Here is a 24130-nt window from a genome sequence, read left to right as displayed (position 1 = left end):
GAGCTCTAGTCTTAGCAATCAGAAGCAGAGATTATCTTTTCCTTTAAGGTAACATTCAGGGCGCCTGGGTGGCTCAGTCGGTTCGGCGTCTTCAGCTCACGTCATGATCTCATGGTTCATGAGTTCAAGACCCACACTGGGTTCTCTGCTGTCAGCACAGAGCCCGCTTCAGATCCTCTGTCTCCCTCTCTCCCTGCCCCTCCCCTGGCTTGCCCTCCCTCTCTCTTTCTCTCTCAAAAATAAACAAACGTAAAAAAGCGATAGCACTCAGTGGTTGGCATCACCTCCTAGAACGCATCTGCTGACGGGATTCTTTACTTCCCTACAGTCCCACAACCACGCTACTGAAGCTCCACTTCAGATGACAGTTCCTAGTGTCTGTACTGCATCAGGGGTGTTCGTAGGTGCCTTTGTTTTCCATGATGGGGAGCTTTTGGAGGGAGGTAACTTCAGATTCCTGCTTCTCAGTGCCCCCAGCACAGACCTTAATTTACCATGGGACTTGATAAATGAGACCAAGTTAATGTGTGTTTCTGTACAGACTGATCTGGTCACTTTAACAAGAGGTAGGAAGTGTAGCAGGATTCTGGTACCCATGTTCCGGACCTACGGAGAAGGAGGAAGTTTCAATTCTAGGCACTAAGGAATCACACTTGTTTCCTTGCAGGTGGGGTGGGAGTGGGGCATTTCAGTGACAGGATCAGGTGTTAGCCCCAGTCCCTCCTGTTTACCGCCCATTTCAGGTACTGACTCAAAAACAGCATCTATTAAAAAACAAAAACAAAAAACGGAGTCTAAAGAACCTAGTTTAAAATTTTTACTATAGGAACTTTCAAACATACAAAACTAGAGAAAACAGTATATTAACTTCTCTACCCCCATGCACTCATCACCCAGATTCAACTATTGTCAACTCCTAGCCAATCTTGTTTCCGTCTGCATTTTTAGGGACTTCTCCAAGAGCTAAGGATTTTTTTACTGACCTGTTACTGCCTAATGAGGGTAGTACTAAAGGAGACAAAAAGTCAGGGTAAAAGGTTTTCTCCAGGATATGATTTTCGTAACATCAAAGTGGAAAATGTGAGGAAACAAATCTTTGAAGGACAGAAGACTTGAGAATGGAAAGAGCCCTTGGTATAAGGGCAAGTGAAGAAGATGGGCACCAGTGGCATGAGGACTGGGTGGCCACAAAGAAGTGGGCTAGACGGACCAGATGGGAGGATGGCAGGTGTGACCGAAAAGGTTAATTAGCTTTAGATGGGAAAGAAAGGCCAAGAGAGCAGTTCACGACAGCAAGTCAATTGAGAACCTACTCTGTCCTGGCAGATTTGCAATTTATATTCATTTCCCACCTAGGCTGTGATCTTTCTGAAACCAGTTCTTATTCCTAATTATAGAGTAACAGAACAATGCCAATTCCTACAGGTCACTAACAGCCTGTTTGCAATGGAATGACTGATGGCTAATGCCAAGAACACGTGACCGTGTCGAGAACGACCAAGTTCAACCTGTGCACCTCCTTTATGTGGTTCTAAAAAATCTCAATAAACTGGGCTAAATGACTCCATTCCCAAGCAGTGCAGTGTCAAATATGGTTATTTGAGATTCAAAAGAGACTCATCAATAATTTGAAAACATTCTATTCCACTCCTCCCCTTTCAACTCTATTTTTATCTTCTATTCTAAATGCATTTATAGTACTGATGAAAAAAATCCATCTACAAGGTTCACTTCTGAAAAAGGTACTCAATCAAGAGAAAAATGGTTTTAATGTAATGTTATTATCCTGTCATTTAATTTAGCAATGACAAGTGATGATGAGATTTTGATTTGCATCAGAAATCTTAAACATTTTAGGATTCTGTTATGAACAGGCAATGATGAGTAATCTGTGCGACTGAGTATGTGAATTCTTGGCTTATTGATGCTGCTACAAACAACATCCATAACAACCTCAAAAAGAAAAAAAAATATCCAATGTGGCTAAAAACAGGCAAATAACTTAATTAGTAAGACTGTGGGTAAAGAAACTTATGATTTCCACTATATTCATAGTTAGATCTGGGTCACAATTCACTGGTTTGAATCAGGTATATTTTTTTATTATTGACTGTGGGAAATCATGAAACATATATCAGCAGATGATTATTGGGATGTATATATATGGGACAGAGGAGTGAAATCGGGGGTACAGTGTGTATGTGTTTGACGTGACAGCAGATGGCTGGGATTTAAACTCCTTTCTAAACAACTTATATTAACACAAGCACTGTACTAATTTAGCCATCACTGAAATTTCTCACTCCTTTGGAACCCTACCCTTCTCTTTCTGCATCTATGCCCTACTCTTCTTTCTTTCTTCCTTTAACTGTGGACTTTCATTGTGTGAGGACAAGGACCAAGTCTGTCATGTTCTCCATTTTATCCAGAGGGCTCGCCACTTAGCATGGGGTTGATAAAATATTTGACTGAGTGAATTTTTTAAAAGAGTTTTCCCTTGTCTCTGAAGGGTGGCAGGAAATGCCACCCCAAAATACGACTGGGGGCAAGACATGCTGCCCAAATATGCCACTTCGGTATACTGATTCTGTTGAGCGGTAGGCACGTGAAAAGTAGCAAATGGAGGGAGAGGCTTTCTCTGAACTGCCCTTATCTGCCTACAGACCAGTCCCCTGAAAGGACTCAATGGCCATGAATCCCCTCCCCAGGAGTTTCATCCACCAGCAAGGATGGACTCCTGTCACAGGAGAGGAGGCTAGAAGTCAACATCACACCCAGATAAACGTTGTCACAAATGTTGTCTTATCTATTTGTTCTACTGAGGGCTAGTTCGTCTTTCCTAAGCCATTTGCTCTCCCCCTAAGAAGCCTCCTTCCTTCCTCCCCCTTTCCTATTAAGAATCCTGAATTCCTAATCGCCTTGGGGAGTTACTCATTTTCCTCTGGGTATTTCCCATGTATACCTGGGGGATGCAGGCCAGTAAACTTGTTTTTCTCCTGTTAATCTTTTATTCCTGGGGTCTCAGCCAAGAACTGAGAAGGGTAGAGGGAAAATTATTTTTCCTCCCCTACATCTCTTTTCTGTCTCCCCTGTGTAGCATCCATTCTTACTTCTGAACTGCGGACGTGGAGGTGTTGATGAAAGGGAAGGAGACCGGCAGGGATGTTCAATTGTCTGGCAATGACAATTTCATGTTCTACCAGACCTCGCCCACTGCATTCCCAATATTAGCAGCCACTCTTGTCCTCTAAGCAGGAACTGTAACTAGAACTCATAGTATCATTCCTTCATTCATTCAACAAATGTTCTATTTAAAAAAAAATCTTTTTTAGATTTATTTATTTTTGAGAGACAGAGCACAAGCGGGGGATGGGCAGAGAGAAAAGGAGACACAGAATCCGAGCTGTCAGCACCGAGCCCGACGCGGGGCTTGAACTCACGAACCTCGAGATCATGACCTGAGCTGAAGTCGGAAGCTCAATTGACGGAGCCACCCCGGCACCCCTCAACAAATGTTCTATTGGTATTTTCCAGTATACCTCTACAGGACAAAATCAACTTCCTGACAATGTAGTAAGACCTAACCCTGATGCAAGTAATACATGAGTGAAAACAAACAAACAAACAAAAACCTGTCGGAGCACGAGGTTAGTATGATCTGATTCATGTTTGTTTGTTTGTTTTTTTAAGATCAAATTGGCTTTATTAAGCGATTCATGAATCAGGGCAGCATCTAGCAAGTAGAGGGGACCTCCCCAACTCACGGTTTTTTAAAATAAAAAGATGTACATGTTCTTACAGGATATGTAAATGCACAGAAAATGAAATGTTAATGACAAGCATCCATGAAAAGGGTGGAGAGAGGGAGCAAAAGTTCACGTTTTACTTTATATACTTCAACAGAGAGGTATGTGCAACAAGAATGTATCTGTGCATTATGGGAGGCCACTGGTTACTACTTCAGATTCATCTGGCGTCCCTGCATCCCTGCCACCACTTCTTCCTGGGCTCCCGCTGGCTTCTTGTGGGTGCCACCTGCCCAACTGAGCCTTGCCCAATGCCAGTCTTTCCATTCCAGGGGTTTCTGTTTCTTTGTTATGGTTCCCCAGGCTGTCCCGCAGCATCAAGCGACCAGTTGAACACGTCAGGTATCTTTGTATAGGCTTTTCTTGCTCCCTGGATTACAGACCCGCGCAGTTTATGTGCACTGAGGCCTTTGTCTTGTGCCCTTTCTCTTGAACCCAGACTAAGACAGTTTACTGCTTATTTTTTTAAGGGTAAAGGAACTGGAGTGGAAAGCACTAGAAAGTTAGTTACAGTTGCCGATAGGCGGAAGCATTTCTGAATTATAAATCCTCATTTACCTTGGATTAGGCTTTCCTCTCTCTTATGAAATATCATGAAATTAAGGTCTGGTTCAAGAAAGGATCTACACAAGGCACCATCCCCTCGATGAAAGCATTGTTATGATTCGCCCCAATTCAAACATAAGGTTTAGCAGGGCACCAAAGACAAATTAAATTGCTCAAAGGAAACTAAAGAGGGAGCAGTACTGGTAGTTAATACACCATTGCTACCATTTAAAAATTAAGAACGGTGTATTTCTGAGTGGGGGAGAAAACCCAAACAGAGAAAACCAGTCATAAGAAATATATTTGAATTTAAAACAAATTAGTAGCTTTAAAAAATGTCACATTTTAAAGTTGCACAGGAGAAAACACTGCTAACTGTTCAGAGATGGCCCCTCAGTCTTCTGGGCCTTGAGAGGCCGTGAGGTTAGAGCCTCGTTGTGCAAGGCAGCAGGCCTGAGCCGCTTACTGATGTATTACCTTTGACAGCTTTTCCCTCTTTGAACCAGCTTCTTCTCTTGCAAAACAGGTTTAATAATACTTGTCAACTCCTTAAATGCCTGGGTTTTGTGCTCTGAGTTATTTCACTGACAGGTGTTATCAGAACAACTAATCAATTGCTTTTAGCTTCTTGACAATGATGTGTTTGTTAGACTCAGAGATGATTCATACCAAGGGAAGGAATGACCTAGTGAAACAGGGATGAGAAGTCTTTTGACCAAAGAGGTCACCCTATCCGGGCTCCAGCCAAAAGTCAAGGAATATGTCGCTTTTTGGCTTTTTTCGTTCCATCCTTTCGTCTTTTGGCTGCAAGCTTCTGACACACTGGATGCCTCTATCTCTATAATGGGGAATTGTACTATTTTTGCCCAATTAAAATTCATTATTTATTATTCCTACTGCCTGTATTCTTCAACTGTATCTGTTCTTCTCAGCATTTGTGTGGGTCACATTTACAGAAATGAGAGTCATTTCCAAACCAACTTAGTGATATCTCTTTCCAGCTCTGTAAAAAGAACTTAGCCTCCCAACTAAAACTTCATTATGTGGTTCCCAACCCTAAATTTGCAGACAAAGGGCTTATTTAAGGGAATGAAAGCTGAATTATGCTTGAAACTGTTTTTTTTTTTTAAACTGATTTTGGCTACTAATCCTATCTTTTCCTGGTAAGCCAGTCTGTGGCTAAAAAGTAGTTTTGCCCGAAGATGTAACTATTCTTGAACGTATAGGATACATATGAAGAATATTGGCCACAAGTGGCCAGCCTTCCAGAACGTCATATTCTTGAACCTTATTTATTTAAATTTTGCTGACGCGTGACAAAGTGTGCCAGGTACTAGGGGAACCAATGAAGAGAGTATGGTCTCCTGTGTTCTGTTCTTGTGTGGCTTCCTTCCTTCCCATCTCTGCTCAGATGTTTCCTCCTCAGAGAGGTCTTCCCACACCACCTTACAGGAGATGTCCCCATTCCCAATTTTTGTTAAGTACATATTCATTCTGACAAAGAATACTATGTTCCTGGATCAGAGACCCAGCTTTTTAATTACTCACAATTACATTAGTTCTCCGTGTCCCAATCTCCCCCAGGGTGACACGAGAGGAACTTCCAAATGATGAATTATTGGGAGTCTATATAGGAGCCCATACAGCTGCTGTCCCTCCGCCCCCTGGGGTGGGGGAGGGGGAGAGGGAGAAAACACGACCCTAGTGACCTTTGCATTGTAACGTAAATGGATCCTCGCAGGGGGAGCAGGGAGGTCTCTAGATTTACAGTCCCCAGAATGTAAATAAATGTGTCCAAGGGAGAAGTCCCTAAATCTCCCCAGAGGTTTGGACTTGCAAGGTTTGTTTGCCATTCAAACATTCTTTAATCCTGGCGCTAGAGAGCTTTGCTCAGAAAGTCCCGATCACGCAGAGACGTGAGAACATTTATGGAGCATTGATTTCCAACGATTTTCTTCAGATCAGTATCACTATCTGACATTATAATACTCATTAATTTCTTTCCTCTTTCCCTATCTTGTTTTGGATTAACTGTATTCTACTTCATACTCACTACCAATGTGTTAACTCTCTTTTGTCTATTTTTTAAAAGATTTTAAAGTAATCTCTACACCCAACGTGGGGCTCAAACTTACAACTCTGAGATGCTTAGGAGTTGCGTGCTCTCTACCACTTGGGCCAGCCAGGAGCCCCTCCCGTTTTTCTGTTTTTAAAAGTGACAATGAGCATCTTTTAACTTATCACAGCTTATTTTCAAACATTACTATACCACTTATGAGTGTAATTTACTTTATGATTGTATTTTTTTCATTTCTCTTCCTATCCTTTGTGCTATTATTGTTACATATTTTACTTCTATATTATACAAACCTTACAATACTGTTATTTTTGCTTAAACTATCAATTGCCTTTAAAGAAATTAAGAAATAGAAGTAGGTCTTTGTATTTGCCATTTCTGGGCTCTTTATTCCTTTGGGTAGATCTGAGTTTCCATCTAGTATCATTTTGGTTCCACCTAAAGAACTTCAATATTTATCGCAGTGTGAGTTTCTGGTGATAAGTTCTCTCAGCTATTGTTTTTCTGTCTTTATTTCCCCTTCATATCGGAAAGATACAGAATTCTATGTAGATTATTTTTGAAGCACTTTAGAGGTTTTTTTTTTTTTTTGTGTGGCTTGCATTGTTTCTGACAAGAAGTCTGCATTCAATCTTTGTCCCCTTACATATGTAATGTCTGTATCGGAGACTTTTAAGAGTTTCTAATTGGTCTGCAGGAATGTGATTACAATGTGCTTTGTTGTTTACAGTATGCTTATCCTGCTTGGGGTTCATTGAAATTCTTAGATCTATATATTTATAATTTTCATGAAATTTGAAAAAAATTCAGCCATTATGTCTTCAAATATTGTTTTGTGCCTCACCCACTCTTACTCTTAGACTCCAATTACACAAATGACAGATTCCTTGTCTCAAATCACAAAGGCTCTGTGCATTTTGGTCATTTTCTTCTCTATGCTTCAATTTAGATGCTATCTCTTACTATCTTCAAGTATACCGATCCTTTTGTAATGTCTACTCTGCTGATAAGCCCATCAAAAGAATTTTTCATTTCTTAAACTTCTATTTGGTTCTTTTATATATCTTCCACTTTTCTCCTCACTGTATTCGTGTTTTTCTTTAAATCACTGAGCATTTTATAATGGTTCTTTTAAAATCCCTTTCTGCTAATTCCACCATCCCTGCCATTTCTGCAGGTCAATTTTGATTGATTTTTTTCCCCTTGGTTATGGATTACATTTTCTTGATTCTTTGCATGACTATTGATTTTTGATTGGAGGCTGAATATTTCAAAGGTTACACTGTTGAGTGTCTTAATTCTGTTGTATTTTTCCAAAGGGTTGAACTTTGTTTTTTTGGGCATCTAAATAATTTGTGGATCTGTTTGATCCTTTAAGGATTGTTTTTGTGATTTATTAGGAAGAGTTTAGAGTAGCCTTTACTTTAGGGCACGTTTACCCCTTAAGTTGTGGTCCTTCTGGGATCTCTACTGAATGCTCCAGGGGTTCAATAATGTTTCTGGCTGAATAGAATGTGATACCTGGGAAATGTTCAGCTTAGAGCTCTCCAGTAGTGGCCTGGCTTTGTGGAGTTTCTCTGTACGTCCATTTAGTATTTAGACTCAAGGGTACTCCTATGCAGATTTCTGGAACTTTCCCCGATTAGCTCCTTCCTCACTAGTGCATGTTCCCTCAAATTCTAGCTACCTTAGTCTCCCTAAACTATGAAATCCATTTTCTCACCTCACTGATATTTGCCATGCTTTCCCTGGGTTTCTTCTCTCTGTGCCATGGTCAGTAATGTGCCTCCAGGACTCACCTGTTTGTTTCCTTTCTCTTCTGGATAACACGCCTGCTGTCCAATATCCAGCTGCTTCATAGATCTTGTCTCTTATATACCCCATTTTCTAGTTGTTTATGGTGGGAAGGTTAAGTCTGGTACTAGTTACTCCATTATGGTCACAAGTAAATATTTTTGAATGAATGATCTATACCTTAAAAGACACTTCTAGAAATAGCTGGGATGACAGATGCCTCTGTACATAAATCTTACAATGAGGTGAGAGCAGAGCAAAAGTGCTGTGTACGAGTGTAGCCCAAGGAGAAAAGTAAACTAGTTATTAAACAGGAATCTGGTCAGAATGAAGGAAACAATAAGGGGCCACATCCTCTTCCATCCCTCCAATACAGGATTGAAGACTGAGTACAGACGGCACTGGGAGAGGCTAACAAGTCAAACAGTAAAAACATCATTTAAAAATTAAAATGCCATCTGATGTCAGCTAGTCTTTTTGGACAATCACACACAGACCTCCTTACTCCCGGGTGAGCAAAGTTCTGGAGAGAGAATAGAAGCTTGGCTAGAGAGGTACAGGAAGACCTAATCCTGGAGCTAGAACCCGTGAGAGGAGCGGGCAGGAGAACTATGTGTGTGGATGGGGGATTAGTGAGTGGGGACGGGACAACTAAAGGACGGCGTAAGGTATGCAGGAAAAGCAGGATGCGGAACAACGGAGCGGAAAAGGAACTGGCGAAGCTAAAGCGTTTATCAGAGTTCCTGATGGAAAACATTTTGCTTCACTGAGGAAGACAAGCAAAGTATGAATAGTGATAAATAACTACACAACCGGTATTTTGTTTTCTATTTTGCCAATTAGCTATAGTAAACTTTAAATTTCAAAATGACTTCTGTCACCACATTGTAATTATCCGGGCTACTTCTTCCTGCCATCTGCTGGTGTAGGTTAAAGGAATACAAATGGAATTAATTTTATCCTAAGCGAAATGTAATTAGAAAGATAAATCAGCGCACCAAAAAAAAAAAAAAAATGTATTCTGGAATCAATTATTAAAAATTTTAACTTATCTACTATTTTTGGGTTTTGGTGCTCATGCTTCTCCCACATTCCCATCATCGTGAATAATCGAGAATGGATTATGCTCAAACTTTACATTTGTGAGATAGGTTAGAATAGGCATTATCCTCCCTTTGGCAGCAAGTGAGCTATAGGAATACAAATCTGACCATGTTGTTCCTGTCCTTTGGGCCCTTTGCTAGTTCCCAGGGCCTACAGATAAAAACCCTAGCACTTTAGCATGGCTGATGAATCCTTTCATCTTTGTTTTTTTTTTTTTTTTTTTTAAGTTTATTTATTCTGCGCGTGTGCGAGACAGACAGTGGGGAAGGGGCAGAGAGAGAAGGGGAGAATCCCAAGCAGGCTCTGTGCTGACATCAGACAGCCCAATGTGGGGCTTGAACTCATGAACCATGAGATGGCCTGAGCCAAAGTCAGACACTTAACCAACTGAGCCACCCAGGCGCCCCTACATCAACATCTTACATGTGACTCTTCACAGCCCAGTAGCCGCTGTCCTCAGCACACCCACATATGCCCACATCTGTGACTTTACTTCTGTGTGTTATCCCAGCTGGCCAGAATGTACTTAATCCTTTCCTCTTTTTTGCTGGGTTAGAACCTGCTTCTTTTCTTTTTTTTAAAGTTTATTTTCAGAGAGAAAACACATGTGTCTGTGCGCGAGTGGGGGAAGGGCAGAGGAGAGAGTGACTCCCAACCAGGCTCTGGGCTGTCAGCGCAGAGCCCGATGACGGTTCCGTCTCACAGATCGTGAGATTATGATCTGAGCTGCAATCAAAAGCTGGATGCTTAACTGACTGAGCCACCCAGGTGCTCCTGCGTATTTTCTAAAACTTGGCTCAGGAGGCATCCCATCCAGGCGCTTTTCCCTCTGCTCCTGTAGAAGCTGCAGGCACTTAACCACATCACACTACAGTGATCGATCTTTGTGTCTGCCTTCAGGAGCAATGACCATGTTTTACTAATTGCAGTATCCTTAGCACTTAGCACAGTCTCAGTCTTTGAATGCTGTACACAAGTGACCAAACTTCCGGAGCAACATTCGTCATGAAGCCTGCCCGACCTTCCTTTCCCTAGAATACAGACACTAGGGCATGAAGAGCTGACAAAGGAACGGATGACTCAAGGGACTTCTTGGTAATACCACATGGGAGGTGGGCTTGCTTTGTCATATGTAATTTACTTTTTAATACATGTTTTCCTCGAAGGGACCAGAATTAGCAAATTTCCGATGAAAGATTTATTTTGATGTTAGGGAATTTGGTTGACAGAAACATTTACCAAAATACTAACTTTAAAGTTGGTAACTAATAAGCAACTTTCAAGACCAATTTAAGGAGCAGAAGGAATAATAAAGGCTATTCTATTGCTTTAACATTGGACATGCAGGGTATTCCTCAGGCTTTTACTTTACTGAAAATGTGATGCACAAGAGAGTTTTCTGTTCTAAACATGACAGTCAAGAGGCTTCTGGGGGAATGCAGGTTAGAGGTTACTGTAATACGTTAAACACGTGTAACCTTTTCTAGGTATGGCATACATTTTTGGCTTTTTTTTTTCCCCCTAAGTAATACATGTCCAACGTTTCATCCACTTTGGATCAAAAAGCTTCTAAATTCACTTATTCTGCCATCCAATTAAAATCTTTTGAGAATTAAGCAATCATTTCCTGACTTGCCAAGGATTAAATTTAGATGCTTGGTTGAACATGAGCCTTATCTCTCAAGCCATCGCCTTTAATTGGAGCATGTGAAAGGATAACATAGGGTTTTAGTTGACATCATAGTCTATTGCCATGGAAATGTAAACATGGATTTGTATTCAACTTGTCTCAAAGCAAGTTTTAGGGGTACGGAGAGACTGGGAGACAGGAGATAAATTATGTAAAAAAATGTATGCTCTACATGTTTGAGCGCCCTCGGAGCTCAGACCCTCAGTGATCTCATCCTGCCTCACGGCCTCAAATATCATCAATACACTGATGACTCTCAAATTTACATTTCCAGCTGGACCTATCCCCTGAACTCCAAACTCCTGTATCTGTCTTGACAGTCTCAGTTGGATGTCTAACAGGCACCTCGAATCTCACACGTCCACCCTGAGCTCCAGATACTGCCCTCTCCGTACCCAGTTGGCTCTGCTCACAATCTTCTGTATCTCGGCAAAGGTCAGCTTCCCTTTCTACTTGCAAAGGCCACAGAACCTGGGAATAATCCTTGACCTATCTCTAGTCCTCAGCAAATCCTGTCAGCTCTGCCTTCAAAATATAATCAAAAGATGCTCATTTCTTCCCATTGGCACTGCTTTCAAGCTACCATCATTTCTCGCCAGGATTCTTCTGACTCTGAACTGGTCTCCTCTTTTCTGCCCTTGCCTTCCTTCGGTTTATTCTCACAGTCTCCACAGTGATGATATTAAAATGCAAATCATATTAGGTCATCTCTCTGCTCATCCTCCAGTGGCATTTCATCTTATTCAGGGTATGACCCAACATCCTTTAATCATTAATTGCCCTCTCCCCTCCTGTTTTTCCTTCTTCAGCCACACTGGACTCGTTGTTGGTCACTGATCATAAGAGGCATGCTCCCACCTCAGGACCTTTGCATATGCTCTTCCCCTGAGTATCTGTATGGCTTGCTTCCTTTCCTCTAGGTTTTGACTCAAAATCACCTTTTTAGTGAGGGTTTCTGTGGGCAATGGTCTAGAATAATTACTACTTCCATCTCCCTTTCATGCTTTATTTTCCTCCTTAGCATTTACCTAACATACTATGCATTTTACTTATTTCTATTGATACTGTCTTTTCCATTGGAATGTAAGCTCCATGAGGGGCACCTGGCTGGCTTAGTCAGTAGAACATGTAACTCTTAATTTCGGGGTTGTGAGTTCAAGCCCCACATTGGCTGATGGACTGATGGACTGTGGGGCCTACTTAAAAAAAAGAATGTAAGTTCCACAAGGCAGGGGTTTTTGGCTGTGTTTTTCATCCCTGCATCCTCTGCACTTAGGGAAATACCTGACTTAGTATAAAGTCAGGAAGTATTTGTTGAATGCACAATTTAAAAAATGGGTGATTCATGTCATAAGAAATAAAAGGTTATTAGTGAGAAAGCATGATTAACAAAGATCTCTAAGCTTAATGTCTAAAATCATTCATTTGTTACTGGGTTTTCATGGAAATCTGTCTTTGGAGGAACTCTGACTTAATTTTCCACAAGGACAAGCTTGATATCTCTTAACTTTGCATTGTGGAACTTCAGAGATGACTGTTCGAGAAGAGAATAATGATACACATAGGTGGGTATTAAATAATGTTCATTGTTTACCATGTTGGATGAGCTAATGATATTTTAAAATTATTAGTACACAGAGCTTACTATTCATAGCAAACTGAAATTAGACATGAAAAAAAGTGGCTCATTGATTGAATTAGCAGTGTCTGGCACACAGTAATGTAATATACAAAGTGAGTTGGACTTGGATGCCGTCCAAGAGGGATTAGTTACTGAAGGAGTCTTATTTCCGAAGTGATTCTACGGTATACGCACAGGTGTCCGGGTTGGCTCCAGTTAAACTAAGAAATCAAGTAAGGAACTGTCATGAAGATACTATCTTTAGGCCCGAAAATGAAAAATCCTTGGTTGTTCTTCACCCGCTTACAAAGTAAACAATGAATGCAGAGACTACAAGCCTTCGAGTGAACTGCAGATGGAAAGGGCTATCAAGATCAGCCAGAATTACAGGCAGAATGATATAATGGAAGGATAAAGCTTGGGAAACATGGGTTCCAGCTTTCACTGTGCCACTAACTGGCTGTGTGAGTCGGGGTGAGTCCTCAAAGCTTAGTTACCTCACCTGTTAAATGTGGAGGATGGACTGATGGGCTTCAATGATTCCCCAAGCTCTAACTATTATAAGATTTTTTGACTTTAAGCTTAATCAATGTGGTAGACAGAATAACGTTCCCCCCCGCCCCGTTCCCCTCCCACCTTGCCCCAACGACATTCACATCCTAAACCCTGAAAGTTGTGAATGTTATGTGGCAAGGGAAATTAAGGTTCCTGATAAGCTAACTTAAAATAAGGACATTATCCAGAATTATCCATTTGGGCTCACTATAATCACAAGGGTTCTTACAATGTAGAAGAGGAAGGCAGAAAGTAAGCCTCAGAGTGATGCCATGTGAGAAAGACTTGACTGACCATTGCTTGCTTCGAAGATGTTGGAAGGGGCCATGAGCCAAGGAATGTGGGCAGCCTCTAGAAGCTGGAAAACGCAAGAAAACAGATTTCCCTTAGGGCCTCCAGGAACGCAGCCCTACAGACACCTGGATTTTAGCTCAGCGAGATCTGTGTCAGACTTCTGACTTGGAGAACTGTATTACATTTGTATTATTTAAGCCACTAAGTTTGTTAATTTGTTACAGCAGCCATGGGAACTAACACAATCATGATAAGTACCATAACTAGCAAAGTTGGAGCCAAGTTATTACAGATACAGGGTTTAAATGAAAATTCTATACTCAGGTATTTTGTAAAGATCTTCAGAGGCAGGAGTAATCAGAAACCATAAAAAGTTTGCAGAAAAGTCATGAGAATAGTCTCTAAGGGAATAAAATTTTTACTAGTGATTCGTGGGAAGGGTAGAAACCTGGTTATTTTATAAAGGAAAGAAAATGATGAGAGAAATTAGAAAAGTTATATACCACATAAGAGTTTCTTCTCTGGACCTCACTTTACTCTTTTATGAACTGAAGTGCGGGGATAAATAATCTCTAAATTCTTCTAGCACTTAAAAAAGATTTTAAAATCCTGACGGATGCTAACATGAGATGACAGGTGCCTTTGACACTACCCCCTCTCCAAAGTATGAGGAGCCCTCATTTTATAAAGTATAATTATCTTTAATATCTGATGGTCAAGCTTCACAGAAAACTCTTAGTTCAAGAAGAAAGTGGCTCTGAATTTTAACCCTGACATTTATTCAGGTCGAGTGCATGGGAAAATTGTTTAGCTTTCTTACTCTTCTGCTACTGCACCTATAAAAGTATTGGTTTTGGGGGGCCCCTGGGTGGCTGATTCGGTTAAGCATCTGACTCTTGGTTTCGGCTGGTCATGATCTCACCATTCGTGAGCTCAAGCCCCACATCAGGCTCTGTGCTGATGGTGCAGAGCCTGCTTGGGATTCTCTCCCCCTCTCTCTCTGCCCTTCCTGTACTCTCTCTCTCTCTCTCAAAATAAACAAACAACAACATAAAATAAAAGTATGGGTTTTGGCAATCACTACATCTGCCCCTAGCAGTCTCTCCCCCTTTCTACTCTTGGTCTAGAAATTTGATGACCTAGTTTATAAACAGTTTAAGCAGCGTAAGACTAAATTGGTTATGTAAAGACCCTAGAACTATTTTCTAAGCAAAACACAGGTTGTGCAGAGATTTGGTGACTTCTTTTGATTGTCCCAAGGCCTTTCTGTTAATTTTCAGGCTCTCTGCTATTGTCTGGAAAAGGAAGGTTGCAGGACAGATGAGGTCTTAATGTTGTATGCGTGACCGTTTTTGATCTTTATAATGTAAAAAATATCATACCTGAAAAGCTATTCACAAAAATGTTAAATGGGAGCAATCTGAATTGGAGGATATTCTTGGGCTATCTGCTTTTTTAAAAACAATGAACATGTAGTGTTTTTAATAATCAGAGGTTGGATTTTTTTCTCTCTTCCTTCCTTCCTATCTTTCTTTGAGTAGGCTCTACGCCCAAGGTGAACTTGAACCCACAACCCCAAGATCAAGAGTAGCGTGCTCTAAGCAATAAACCAACCAGGCACTCCGCCATTTTCATTTCAAATAATGAAAAATTAGAAGGCTCTCTCCATCCTATTTTCATTCAGCATATTTTCATGATCTGATCATTGTTTTTTTAAATGGTTGTAAACACTGTGTTTGTAGGTTTTTGGTTCCCATTTGGGCTATCGTAAGGTAACCTATATACTGACACAAATAATACTAAAAGGCAAGGTGTCAATATGAACTGCAGGAATGCCAACGATCAATACGGTTAAAAGTGACTGAGGGACTTTTGACCTCTCTGCTCCACTCATTCAAGTTCAGGCGAATAATATCCAACCTGGTCAATGTCACTGTACAGAAAAGACTTTCCTTCACCTAGTCCTTACAAAAACCCTGCGAGATAGGCACGATCTGAGAGATAAAATGACTTAACCATTACTTAGGCTAGGCAGGGGACAGGTTCAGCAGCCTGGTCAAGAAAACAGGAGCAGCTCTTGCAGAGCCTCTAAAGTAACAGTAAGAGATTTCATTACGTCCTGGCCTCTATGTTCCCCGACCTAAGAGTTACCTTTACAAACTCAAATTCTGCCTCTTCAGCGTCAGGAAGGCAGGCTGCGGGCTGGGGAAACCTGTAGCTCACCCCAAAAGCGAACACGATCGCCAAAGCCCCTGTGCCACGCACGGTCCGCCCCCTCCCGCGACCTCAGACTCGGTGTCCTGAGCCGGACTAACCTGACCAGGTCGGTCATGCAGGAGCCCACCACTACCACCGCCGCCACCTCCTCCTGCCACTGCCGGCCGGGTTCCCCAGACGCCGCCATGGCAAAAAGGAGGCGCTCTCCAACCAGGAGGCTGACCTTTGCCCTTTGTCCGACCCCGTAACCAGAAACGCCGCTCCTACGCTCCCTAACGACGCGGGCCTTCCAGACGCCCCTGCGGGTCGCCCACCTGACTGCCCGAAATAACCCCAGCCCCCCAACTGCCCTCCGTTCTTTCCGGGATGGTCTCCCTGCACCGCCTCTCGTAACAGGGCGCTTCTGATAGTTCCAGACTCCACGCCACTCGCCACCCACGAGGCCCGCGCGGAGTAAAGACCTTTCAGGCACCGCGGGGACGCCTTTCCGAGTGCCCGGCTCGGTGCGTCCGGGGGCGCGCACGCCTCCCGGCTCGCGGGCGGCAGAGGGGGCGGGGCGGGACGTCCGGGGGCGCGCACGCATCCGGCCCGCGGTGCGCGCGCAGGTCGGTGCGTCAGTCGGGGGCGCGCTCGGGTAACCTGTACCCCACGTAGTCGCCGGTTACCGATCGGACTAAGTTCCAGGTACCTGGACTGGGGCTGGTGCGGGGAGGTTGGATCCCGAGTCGCACAGGTGGCGCTGAGGACCGTGGTTTAAGCATGCCCGGGGCTCGCGGCCTCTTCCTGTAGAGAAGGCCCCCCGTTCTAAAGATGCCCTGCTCATCCCTATCACGCTGGTCCCCGCAAGAACGAGCCCCCAAGGCCAGAGGCTGCTCTTTTTGCATATTTAGCCCGCCCCCTGGTCCCTCATTAAACTCAGACTCCTTCCTCCTGCCGGCCTGGTGAGGGGATCATACAGTTTGGGAGAGGGAGAGTATCCCTTTTTAGATGGCCCCTAGAATGGGGTGGTCATTCTTTGGGTCTGAGCCGACTTGTTTTTCTTGAATGTTGCCCCTGGACAAATTGCTTCCCCACTTAACTTCCCTCGTGCGCTGTATGACGTTGAGGTGACGCAGCAGGACGCCACCCCTTTCCGTTCCATGACGTCAGCAGGGCACATGTTTCCGTGTTTGTCATCCCATCTTAATTGCGAGATACTGGACGGTGCTTTAGACGTCTTTGTAGTCTACAGCCTGCCCATCAGAGGACCTTGTGTGACCCTATTTTGGGCAGCAGGCCCTGTAAAAATTGTATTGCTGCATTTTCCTCCTGTAATACGTCAACATCAGGAAATACACATTGCACAACTAGCATTCAGAGGAGGCTGGCCACTGTAAATTTTTTGCCTACCTGGGATCTATTATGAGACTATGATGTGAAAAAGCTCATATTGGGGATTATTCCCCATCCATGCTCCTGGCTCAAAAGGATCACACCAAAGAACCATCATTGGCTCTTTGGTGACGTCTGGTTTTGGAGTGTTTATTTCCCTTCTTAGAGAAGTCACTACACCTGCGGTTGAAACAGATTTTAATGCTGCAGGAAATCTTGCACTGTCAAAAAAAAAAAAGTGGCATTGTAACTGTTCTGAAACAAATTCATTCCTTCAGGTATTAGTCTGAGGTCATGACAGTTGCTGAATTGGGATGTATTGTTGTCACCTTAAGTATAGTTTGGCTTCTGGTGCAGGTTTGTTCCCTGTAGGATTTGACTAGTAGATGACTCAGGCCATCTTCCACAGCTGACCAGCCTGTAGTCAAACCTGTTTCTAGTTGTCAAGCAACCATTAGTTCAAATTCGTGACTTTTTTGTCTGTTCAGATTTTTTAAGGTGTATACTTAAATAGCTCTGATGCTTTTCTCTTGGTGATTGCAATTGTACATTGTTATGTGAGGGGAGATTGGGTATAGTGACTTCGAGGGAGATCTGGATTTGAATTCTGATCTTTATGCTTGCTAGGTTTGTAACTTTGAACAAGTTACTTAGTCTTGCTGAGCCTTAGTTTTCCAATAATAATCAGGGAACAGGGTTGTTGTGGGGCAGTAAATGAGATTACATAGTGGTGGGTAATACAGTGCCTGATGCTCAGCAGAGTTTTCAGCATGTGCTGATTGTTTTCATTTTTCATAGAAATGAGAGGTAAAATAATGATAGGTATTATGGGGAAAAGCATGGAAGAATAATTTTGTAATGTAGGTGAGATCCTTTTGCTTTTTTTCCAGATGAGTATTTCTTTGCTTTGCATATGATCTAGATAAGCATCCTTTCAAGAACTGTGACATCAGTGGGTAGAAGTAACAGTGGAAATGTTGCAAAATAGGAAAAAAATTAAGCGTCAAGATGATAATACGGGTTAGTAGACTGTTCAAGGACAAATCACAGAAGTTATTCCTGTCACCTGCAGAGTGGGGATTCTAATACCTGCCTTCCTGCCCAGGATTGTGAAGATCAACTGTAATAATGTATTTGGAAGCTCCTTACAAATGGTAGTGTTATAAAAATGTACAACATGATTTTTATGGTTGAAAATACAGTGCATTAGATGTTTATTCCTACTTCGTGGGGACATTGAAGTGGTGGAGGGAGGTCATCTCCCACCCATAAGTGGCTGGTAGGGGAGCTTGTTTTATATTTGCAGAAAGGATGATTTGAGTACAGAAGTATAAAGCCTTTACTGTCTCAAAGGTACTTCTGGGTGTCGTTGCTAAATTAAGGTCACCATGTTACTATTTTTTGAAAGATCACTGCGGTCCTTCCCTTTATTACCATCTGAAGTGATTAAGACAGGTACTGGTTTTCAACACTTATTTTGTCAGAGACCTGTAAGTCCTCTTATGGTAAAGCAGATGAAAACTAGAACCAGAACATCATTTCCTTGAAGTTGTAACTTGCAGGAAATTAATTTGCCTTTGATGTGGGATCATCCTTTCAGATAGAGGAAGAAAGTGATTATTTAAATGGACTTATTCACCTCTGAAAGTAGAGGTTCTCATTTAGAAATCTATTTAGAGGAATTCATGCATTCCCTTTCCCTTGCCCCATGGGTTTCCAAATAATTTAGATATGATTTATTGGTTTTGCTTTTGCATTTTCAGGTGTAAGTACTTCTTAGTGCCTGAAAGTCAAAGTCTTTTAGATCCATGTGAGTTTGTGTTGCTTAATATCTGGATAAGTGTATATTTTCGTGATTTAATTGTTAAGTAGCTTTTTGCTGCATATATTCCTCAGATACATTATCCTCTACCAATTTTTTTGAGGGCATATTATCTTCTTTCCATGCCTTAATATTTCTCTAGTTTTTATCTCTTCACTCATTTACTTATTAAAAGGTTTCTATTGGTGCTTAGCGCATGCCAGGTACTTATGTTAAACACTGGGGATTCAAGACATGGTCCCTGCAGAGGGGAGATCACAAAGCAGGTGGTTAGAACACTGTGGAGGACAGTGGATCAGAAGTAAGTAATTTCTAGTAAGTAACAAGTAGGTTATGCTTAGTCACCAATTTTATACAGTTTTATCAAGCCCTTCTTCTCGTGGGGACACAGAGGGAGCAATTCCTAACTTAATGGTGTGTACCTTTTGTGTGTCAGGGGAGAGGATTGTGAGTGAAGGCTTCTTAAGGCCTCAACTGAAGTGGGAAGCGGCTGATTGTAAGATAGCTTTAAGTAGTATGTGGCAGTGTAGAAATCAGCTTTGGAAAGGAGGAGGGAATTGGATTTGAAGGGTTGCTTCTGTTCCTGAAAAGCATTGATGTAGTCTCTGCGCTGGGGAGGGGAGCAACAGGGGGTTGGTTTCTTCTGGAGGGTCATTAAAAGAGGCTGCTGTATGACAGGAAATGAAGTATTCATTCAAGAGACTGAATACTGTGTGTACTGTGCCAGTTTTCGGGAAACTTGTTATATCTAGTTCCTTTGGATACCCTGACCGCTGTTCTTTCCTTCTGCTTTCAGTGGTGATTTGCAAATCAAGTTAAAATGTCCCCAGAAGTGGCCTTGAACCGAATTTCTCCAATGCTCTCTCCATTCATATCTAGTGTGGTCCGCAATGGAAAAGTGGGACTGGATGCTACAAACTGTTTGAGGATAACTGACTTGAAATCTGGGTATGTACCAGAACTGATTCAACTAATGTATCAGAACCAATCCAGCCTTTACCCAATAATAAACTTTTACCACCAGATTCATAAAAATTGAACACCAGAGAAATTCATCAAGTCATGGCCTTATCGCATGTTGGTGCAGTTGGTTTTGTCCAGTTCTTGACATTTTATGTTTCAAGTTGTTTTATTTGTGTTGCGGACCGTTACTTTATGATCAGAACGTTCATGTCTGGTTTTTTTTGTTTGTTTCTTTGTTTTGGGGCATGTCTCTTTGTTAACAGTGTGCCATGTGGTTTTTCATGCATTGACTTGTTTTCTTGTTATGTCTGCTGCAATCCAGAAGGAACTGTAAGAGTTGGGTTTTGGGATTCTGAATATGACATCATTTGATAATCTCTCCTAATAGGAAAATTATAATAGCTAGCTGGCATGAGTCATTTTTCACAGTGGGCTTAGAACAGTTGACTCTCACACCTGGAAATGTTGCATTAAAAAGCCCCAACTTGTTATTTAGAAATAAATTTAGATTTATAGAGAATTTACAAAATAACCACAGAAAATTAGGGGTGCTATAATGCTGTTAGTTGTTCTACAATCCTTGTTTGGATTTTTCCAGTTTTCCCACCCGTGCACGTCTTTTTTTTTGGTCCAGGATCCAATCCAGGATACAAACTGAATTTAGTTGTCACTTCTTCTTTTTAACCTGTGACTGTCTTTGTCCTTCATGATTTTGACACCTTTGAAGATAGCACTGGCTAGTTGTTTTATAAAATGTTGCTCAGTATGGGTTTGTCTACTGTTATCCCTTGATTGTGTAATCCCCTTCCTCCCCCGCTCAGGAATACTACAGAATTGTACGATTTTCAGTGCATTAGGTCAGGAAGTACATGATGTTCATATGTGCTGTTACTGGTATGTTAACATTGACCGCTCAGGTAAGGTTGTATCTGCCAAGTTTCTCCACTGTAAAGTTAACTTGATCTTCCCTTTGTCATTGGTAAGTATCTTGGGGAGTGATGCCTTGAGACTGTGCACATGTTCACTTCCTCATCATACTTTTGCCACTAATTTCTGTGTCTACTGATGGTTCTTGCCTGCAAACGTTATTACTGTGGTGCTGGTTTAAGAGTGATTTTCTATTTTCTTTACTCCCCCCACATTTATTAATTTGAATTCTGCTGTAAGGAAGCACTATCCCTTCTCCCTCACTTACATATTTATTCACTTATTAATTATGTCAGTATGAATTTTTAGGTGTTTATTTTATTCTGTGGGTCATAGCCAAAGATTGTCTTCATTTATTTTGTTCCTCAGTTGTTCTAGCTTTGTCACTGGGAGCTTTGTCAAGTTGACTTTTGTGTCTTTTTGACATACCCCCATCAGTTTTTGTGCACTTTCTCACTAGAAATGTTGCATTCTTGATTCTCTTTAAGCTTTTCTTTTTCGGCCCTTTTACCTTCTCTTAAGTCTTGCTGTTTTTTGAGTAAGCTGAAGACTTACATACAAGGGTATCTACTTACATTCTTCAGTAGTCAGATAAAGAAGACTGAATTGGATACTTTATTGGAATAGTAGGATGCTTTTTAAAAGATCTGGTATTCTCTTCAATTTAATCATTGGGTATGGGGTTTCTTTTGGAAGTGACAAAAATGTCCTAAAATTGGATAGTGTGATGGTTACACAATTCTGTAAATATGTGAAAAATGACTGAATTATGCACCTTATAAGGGCGGTTTTTGTGGTATGTTAATTATAGCTTAGAAAAGCTGTCCTCAAAAGAAGCCAGACCCATGAACCAGAGATGTTTACTGTCCCGAATGGGTAAGACATGGAGATAGGTCTTTCTTCTTCATTTGATCACAAATATTATTTTAGAGGTGGTGAGGACCTGATAGAGGACTGGGGACTGACTTATGTAAGGTGATGTGATCTGAATTTTTTACTCCTTGTGTCAGTATCCTGAGAGAACAGTTGGGTTCATCAACAGAAAGTCACTTTGCTTCTTTTCTGCAGACTCCCTCTCCAGTGCTTCCCAATTACTGAATGTTTAGTTGAGTGTTTAAATGCAAATGGTGGATATGATGATACATTGAAATGAATCCACTAGACCTGGCCTGGTCTGGACTAGCTCTGTGAAAAATATTTGAAATGACATTAATGGCATTTAGTACTTAAGGAATGTACTTTCTTTAGATTTAAACAAGGAATGCAAATACCTCTCCCTACATTAACAAAGTTGCTACGTGTAAAATGATGTGGAAAGCCTTAGTAATCTAGAGCATTAGTGATGCCTTTTATGTAGTACTTGTCTGAAAGATTCATGAAAATTCTTTGGAATCTCGTTAACAATTCTTTCTTCAATCCTTACATCAGACTAAGTGTGCATTCCTTAAGTTTCCATAGCAGAACAGTGGCAGGGTTTGGGAAGAGAATGGCTTTTTAATTTTTTTTTTAATTTTTTTTTTTTTTTAGTGTGTCACTTTATGGCATTTTCCTTTCTTTTAGATCAGCAGCACTCATGGTTACAAGAAATGGGGTACACATTTGTGATTTATGTGAACTCAAAAGGGTATACCCTGTAGGACACAGCATATGCAAAAGTTATAAAATGAGGAGACTTGATTTCTAGGGGTGACAAGAACTAGTCTTCTATGTATGGCTACATGCCCTTGAAGAGATGAGGTCTGGGTATCTATATTCTAGATCTGGCTCATAGGAGAAATAGATAGGTAAACACTATTCAAAGTAAGATTTTTTATTTTATTTTTTTTTTATTTTTTTATTTTTTTTTTTAATTTTTTTTTAAATTTTTTTTCAACGTTTATTTATTTTTGGGATAGAGAGAGACAGAGCATGAGCGGGGGAGGGGCAGAGAGAGAGGGAGACACAGAGTCGGAAACAGGCTCCAGGCTCTGAGCCATCAGCCCAGAGCCCGACGCGGGGCTCGAACTCACAGACCGCGAGATCGTGACCTGGCTGAAGTCGGACGCTTAACCGACTGCGCCACCCAGGCGCCCCAGGTAAACACTATTCAAAGTAAGATTTTTTAAAAAAAAACTAGAAATTCATCTTTATTTCTCTTATGGCACCTAAATCTTTCTACCTAGTGTATACCTGTGTATGTATGTGTGTTTCTAAGTTCCATTGCTAGACTGTCACGATCTTAGGAGAGGGTTCTTACTGAATTTTTTAGGTCTCCTTAAGGTCTGCCATAGTACCTTTCGCATATAGTGTAGTAAGTAGAGGTTGAATGAGTGAATAAGTAAGATGTCCTAGAGAAGTTGTCTGGTTTGGGGATCATAGTGGTTTGGATTTCTGGTTTGGAAACATGTTTTATTGGTCTGGTAGTTTATTGCTTAAATTTTGTTATATGTAATCCTTTAAAACATCATTCCTTGACAGATGAGTGGACATTTTTGAAATGATAGTAAAGTGTTTTATAGTACTGGGTTTACTCTTCTAGGTAGAGGGGGCAAATTTTTATTTTAGGGACTTATTCCATGAGGCTTCTGGATGTTTATTAGCTCTTTGTTCTGTTACTTTGATCACAAGCATGTGCTATTTGTAAGATGCCATATTTTGTCATTTTTAGTGATTTACTAATCTTGAAGATATCTAAATGTTCAGCGTTCTGGAATGATGCCTGGCAAATGTAAGAGAGAGGAAAGCAGAGGGCTCACTGCAACCTGTGGCAGCCAAGCCTTATTATCTTTTTTCAGCATATCACAGTGACTCAACCTTACTGGCACATGGCTGTGTTTGGGGCATCTGCTATGACATCTCATCCGCCCACAACTACCTGTTGCATTTTTTGTTCATGTTCTGAATTTCATTACTTAATTAAAAATAGATGCTCAGTGTACTTGGTTACTAAATCGAACGGTTTTAAAAGATGAGTGCTGTAAGCTTTGAAGACTGATCTCCGTTTGCTGCCTTAGTCCCTCTAGCTGGCAGGCTGAGCCTTTATTATTAGCCTTGTGCCTGGAAGGAAGGTGCTGCGCAGGAGGCATTAGTTTAATTTTGAGGATGGGTGACTTTTAACCATTTAGTATCTAGCTGTTCACTGGGCTTTTCCATTTCACTTTCTTTTCTGTATTCTTTTGTGATCTTTTTCCTTTCTTCATATGCATATCTTTGTACATTCATTATATGAAAATATATCTCTAAACCATATATAGTATTATTTTGTATATTTAAATTTTTTTTTTCAACGTTTATTTATTTTTGGGACAGAGAGAGACAGAGCATGAACGGGGGAGGGGCAGAGAGAGAGGGACACACAGAATCG

The 24130-nt window shown here is 41.3% G+C and overlaps 2 protein-coding genes and 1 long non-coding RNA gene across 6 annotated transcripts in view; 2 read left to right on the top strand and 1 right to left on the bottom strand.

Annotated features, from left to right (window-relative positions):
- LOC122497315 overlaps window positions 1-11522 on the top strand; it is a 28672-nt gene extending 17150 nt beyond the window's left edge. Inside the window, exon 4 of the long non-coding RNA XR_006301082.1 lies at window positions 11292-11522. This is a non-coding gene — a long non-coding RNA (uncharacterized LOC122497315). The remainder of the gene's footprint in view (window positions 1-11291) is intronic.
- RBKS (ribokinase) overlaps window positions 1-16023 on the bottom strand; it is a 100955-nt gene extending 84932 nt beyond the window's left edge. Inside the window, exon 1 of one of the 2 annotated variants that reach the window (XM_043604243.1) lies at window positions 15803-16023. In XM_043604243.1, the coding sequence (XP_043460178.1) occupies window positions 15803-15891 (89 nt within the window). In that variant the 5' untranslated portion in view covers window positions 15892-16023. The remainder of the gene's footprint in view (window positions 1-15802) is intronic. The other variant, XM_043604244.1, reaches the window with a different exon arrangement.
- Window positions 12558-24130, top strand: part of BABAM2 (BRISC and BRCA1 A complex member 2) — a 403550-nt gene continuing 391977 nt past the window's right edge. The window contains exons 1-2 of one of the 3 annotated variants that reach the window (XM_043604241.1): window positions 12558-12582; window positions 19694-19845. In XM_043604241.1, coding sequence (XP_043460176.1) covers window positions 19718-19845 — 128 coding nt within the window. In that variant the 5' untranslated portion in view covers window positions 12558-12582; window positions 19694-19717. Of the gene's footprint in view, window positions 12583-16121; window positions 16389-19693; window positions 19846-24130 lie in introns of those variants that run through there. The other 2 variants (XM_043604242.1, XM_043604240.1) reach the window with 2 other exon arrangements.

This window comes from Prionailurus bengalensis, chromosome A3, assembly GCF_016509475.1.
Source record: "Prionailurus bengalensis isolate Pbe53 chromosome A3, Fcat_Pben_1.1_paternal_pri, whole genome shotgun sequence".
Classification (NCBI taxonomy): domain Eukaryota; kingdom Metazoa; phylum Chordata; class Mammalia; order Carnivora; family Felidae; genus Prionailurus; species Prionailurus bengalensis.
This window is presented reverse-complemented; position numbering and strand designations above follow the sequence as displayed.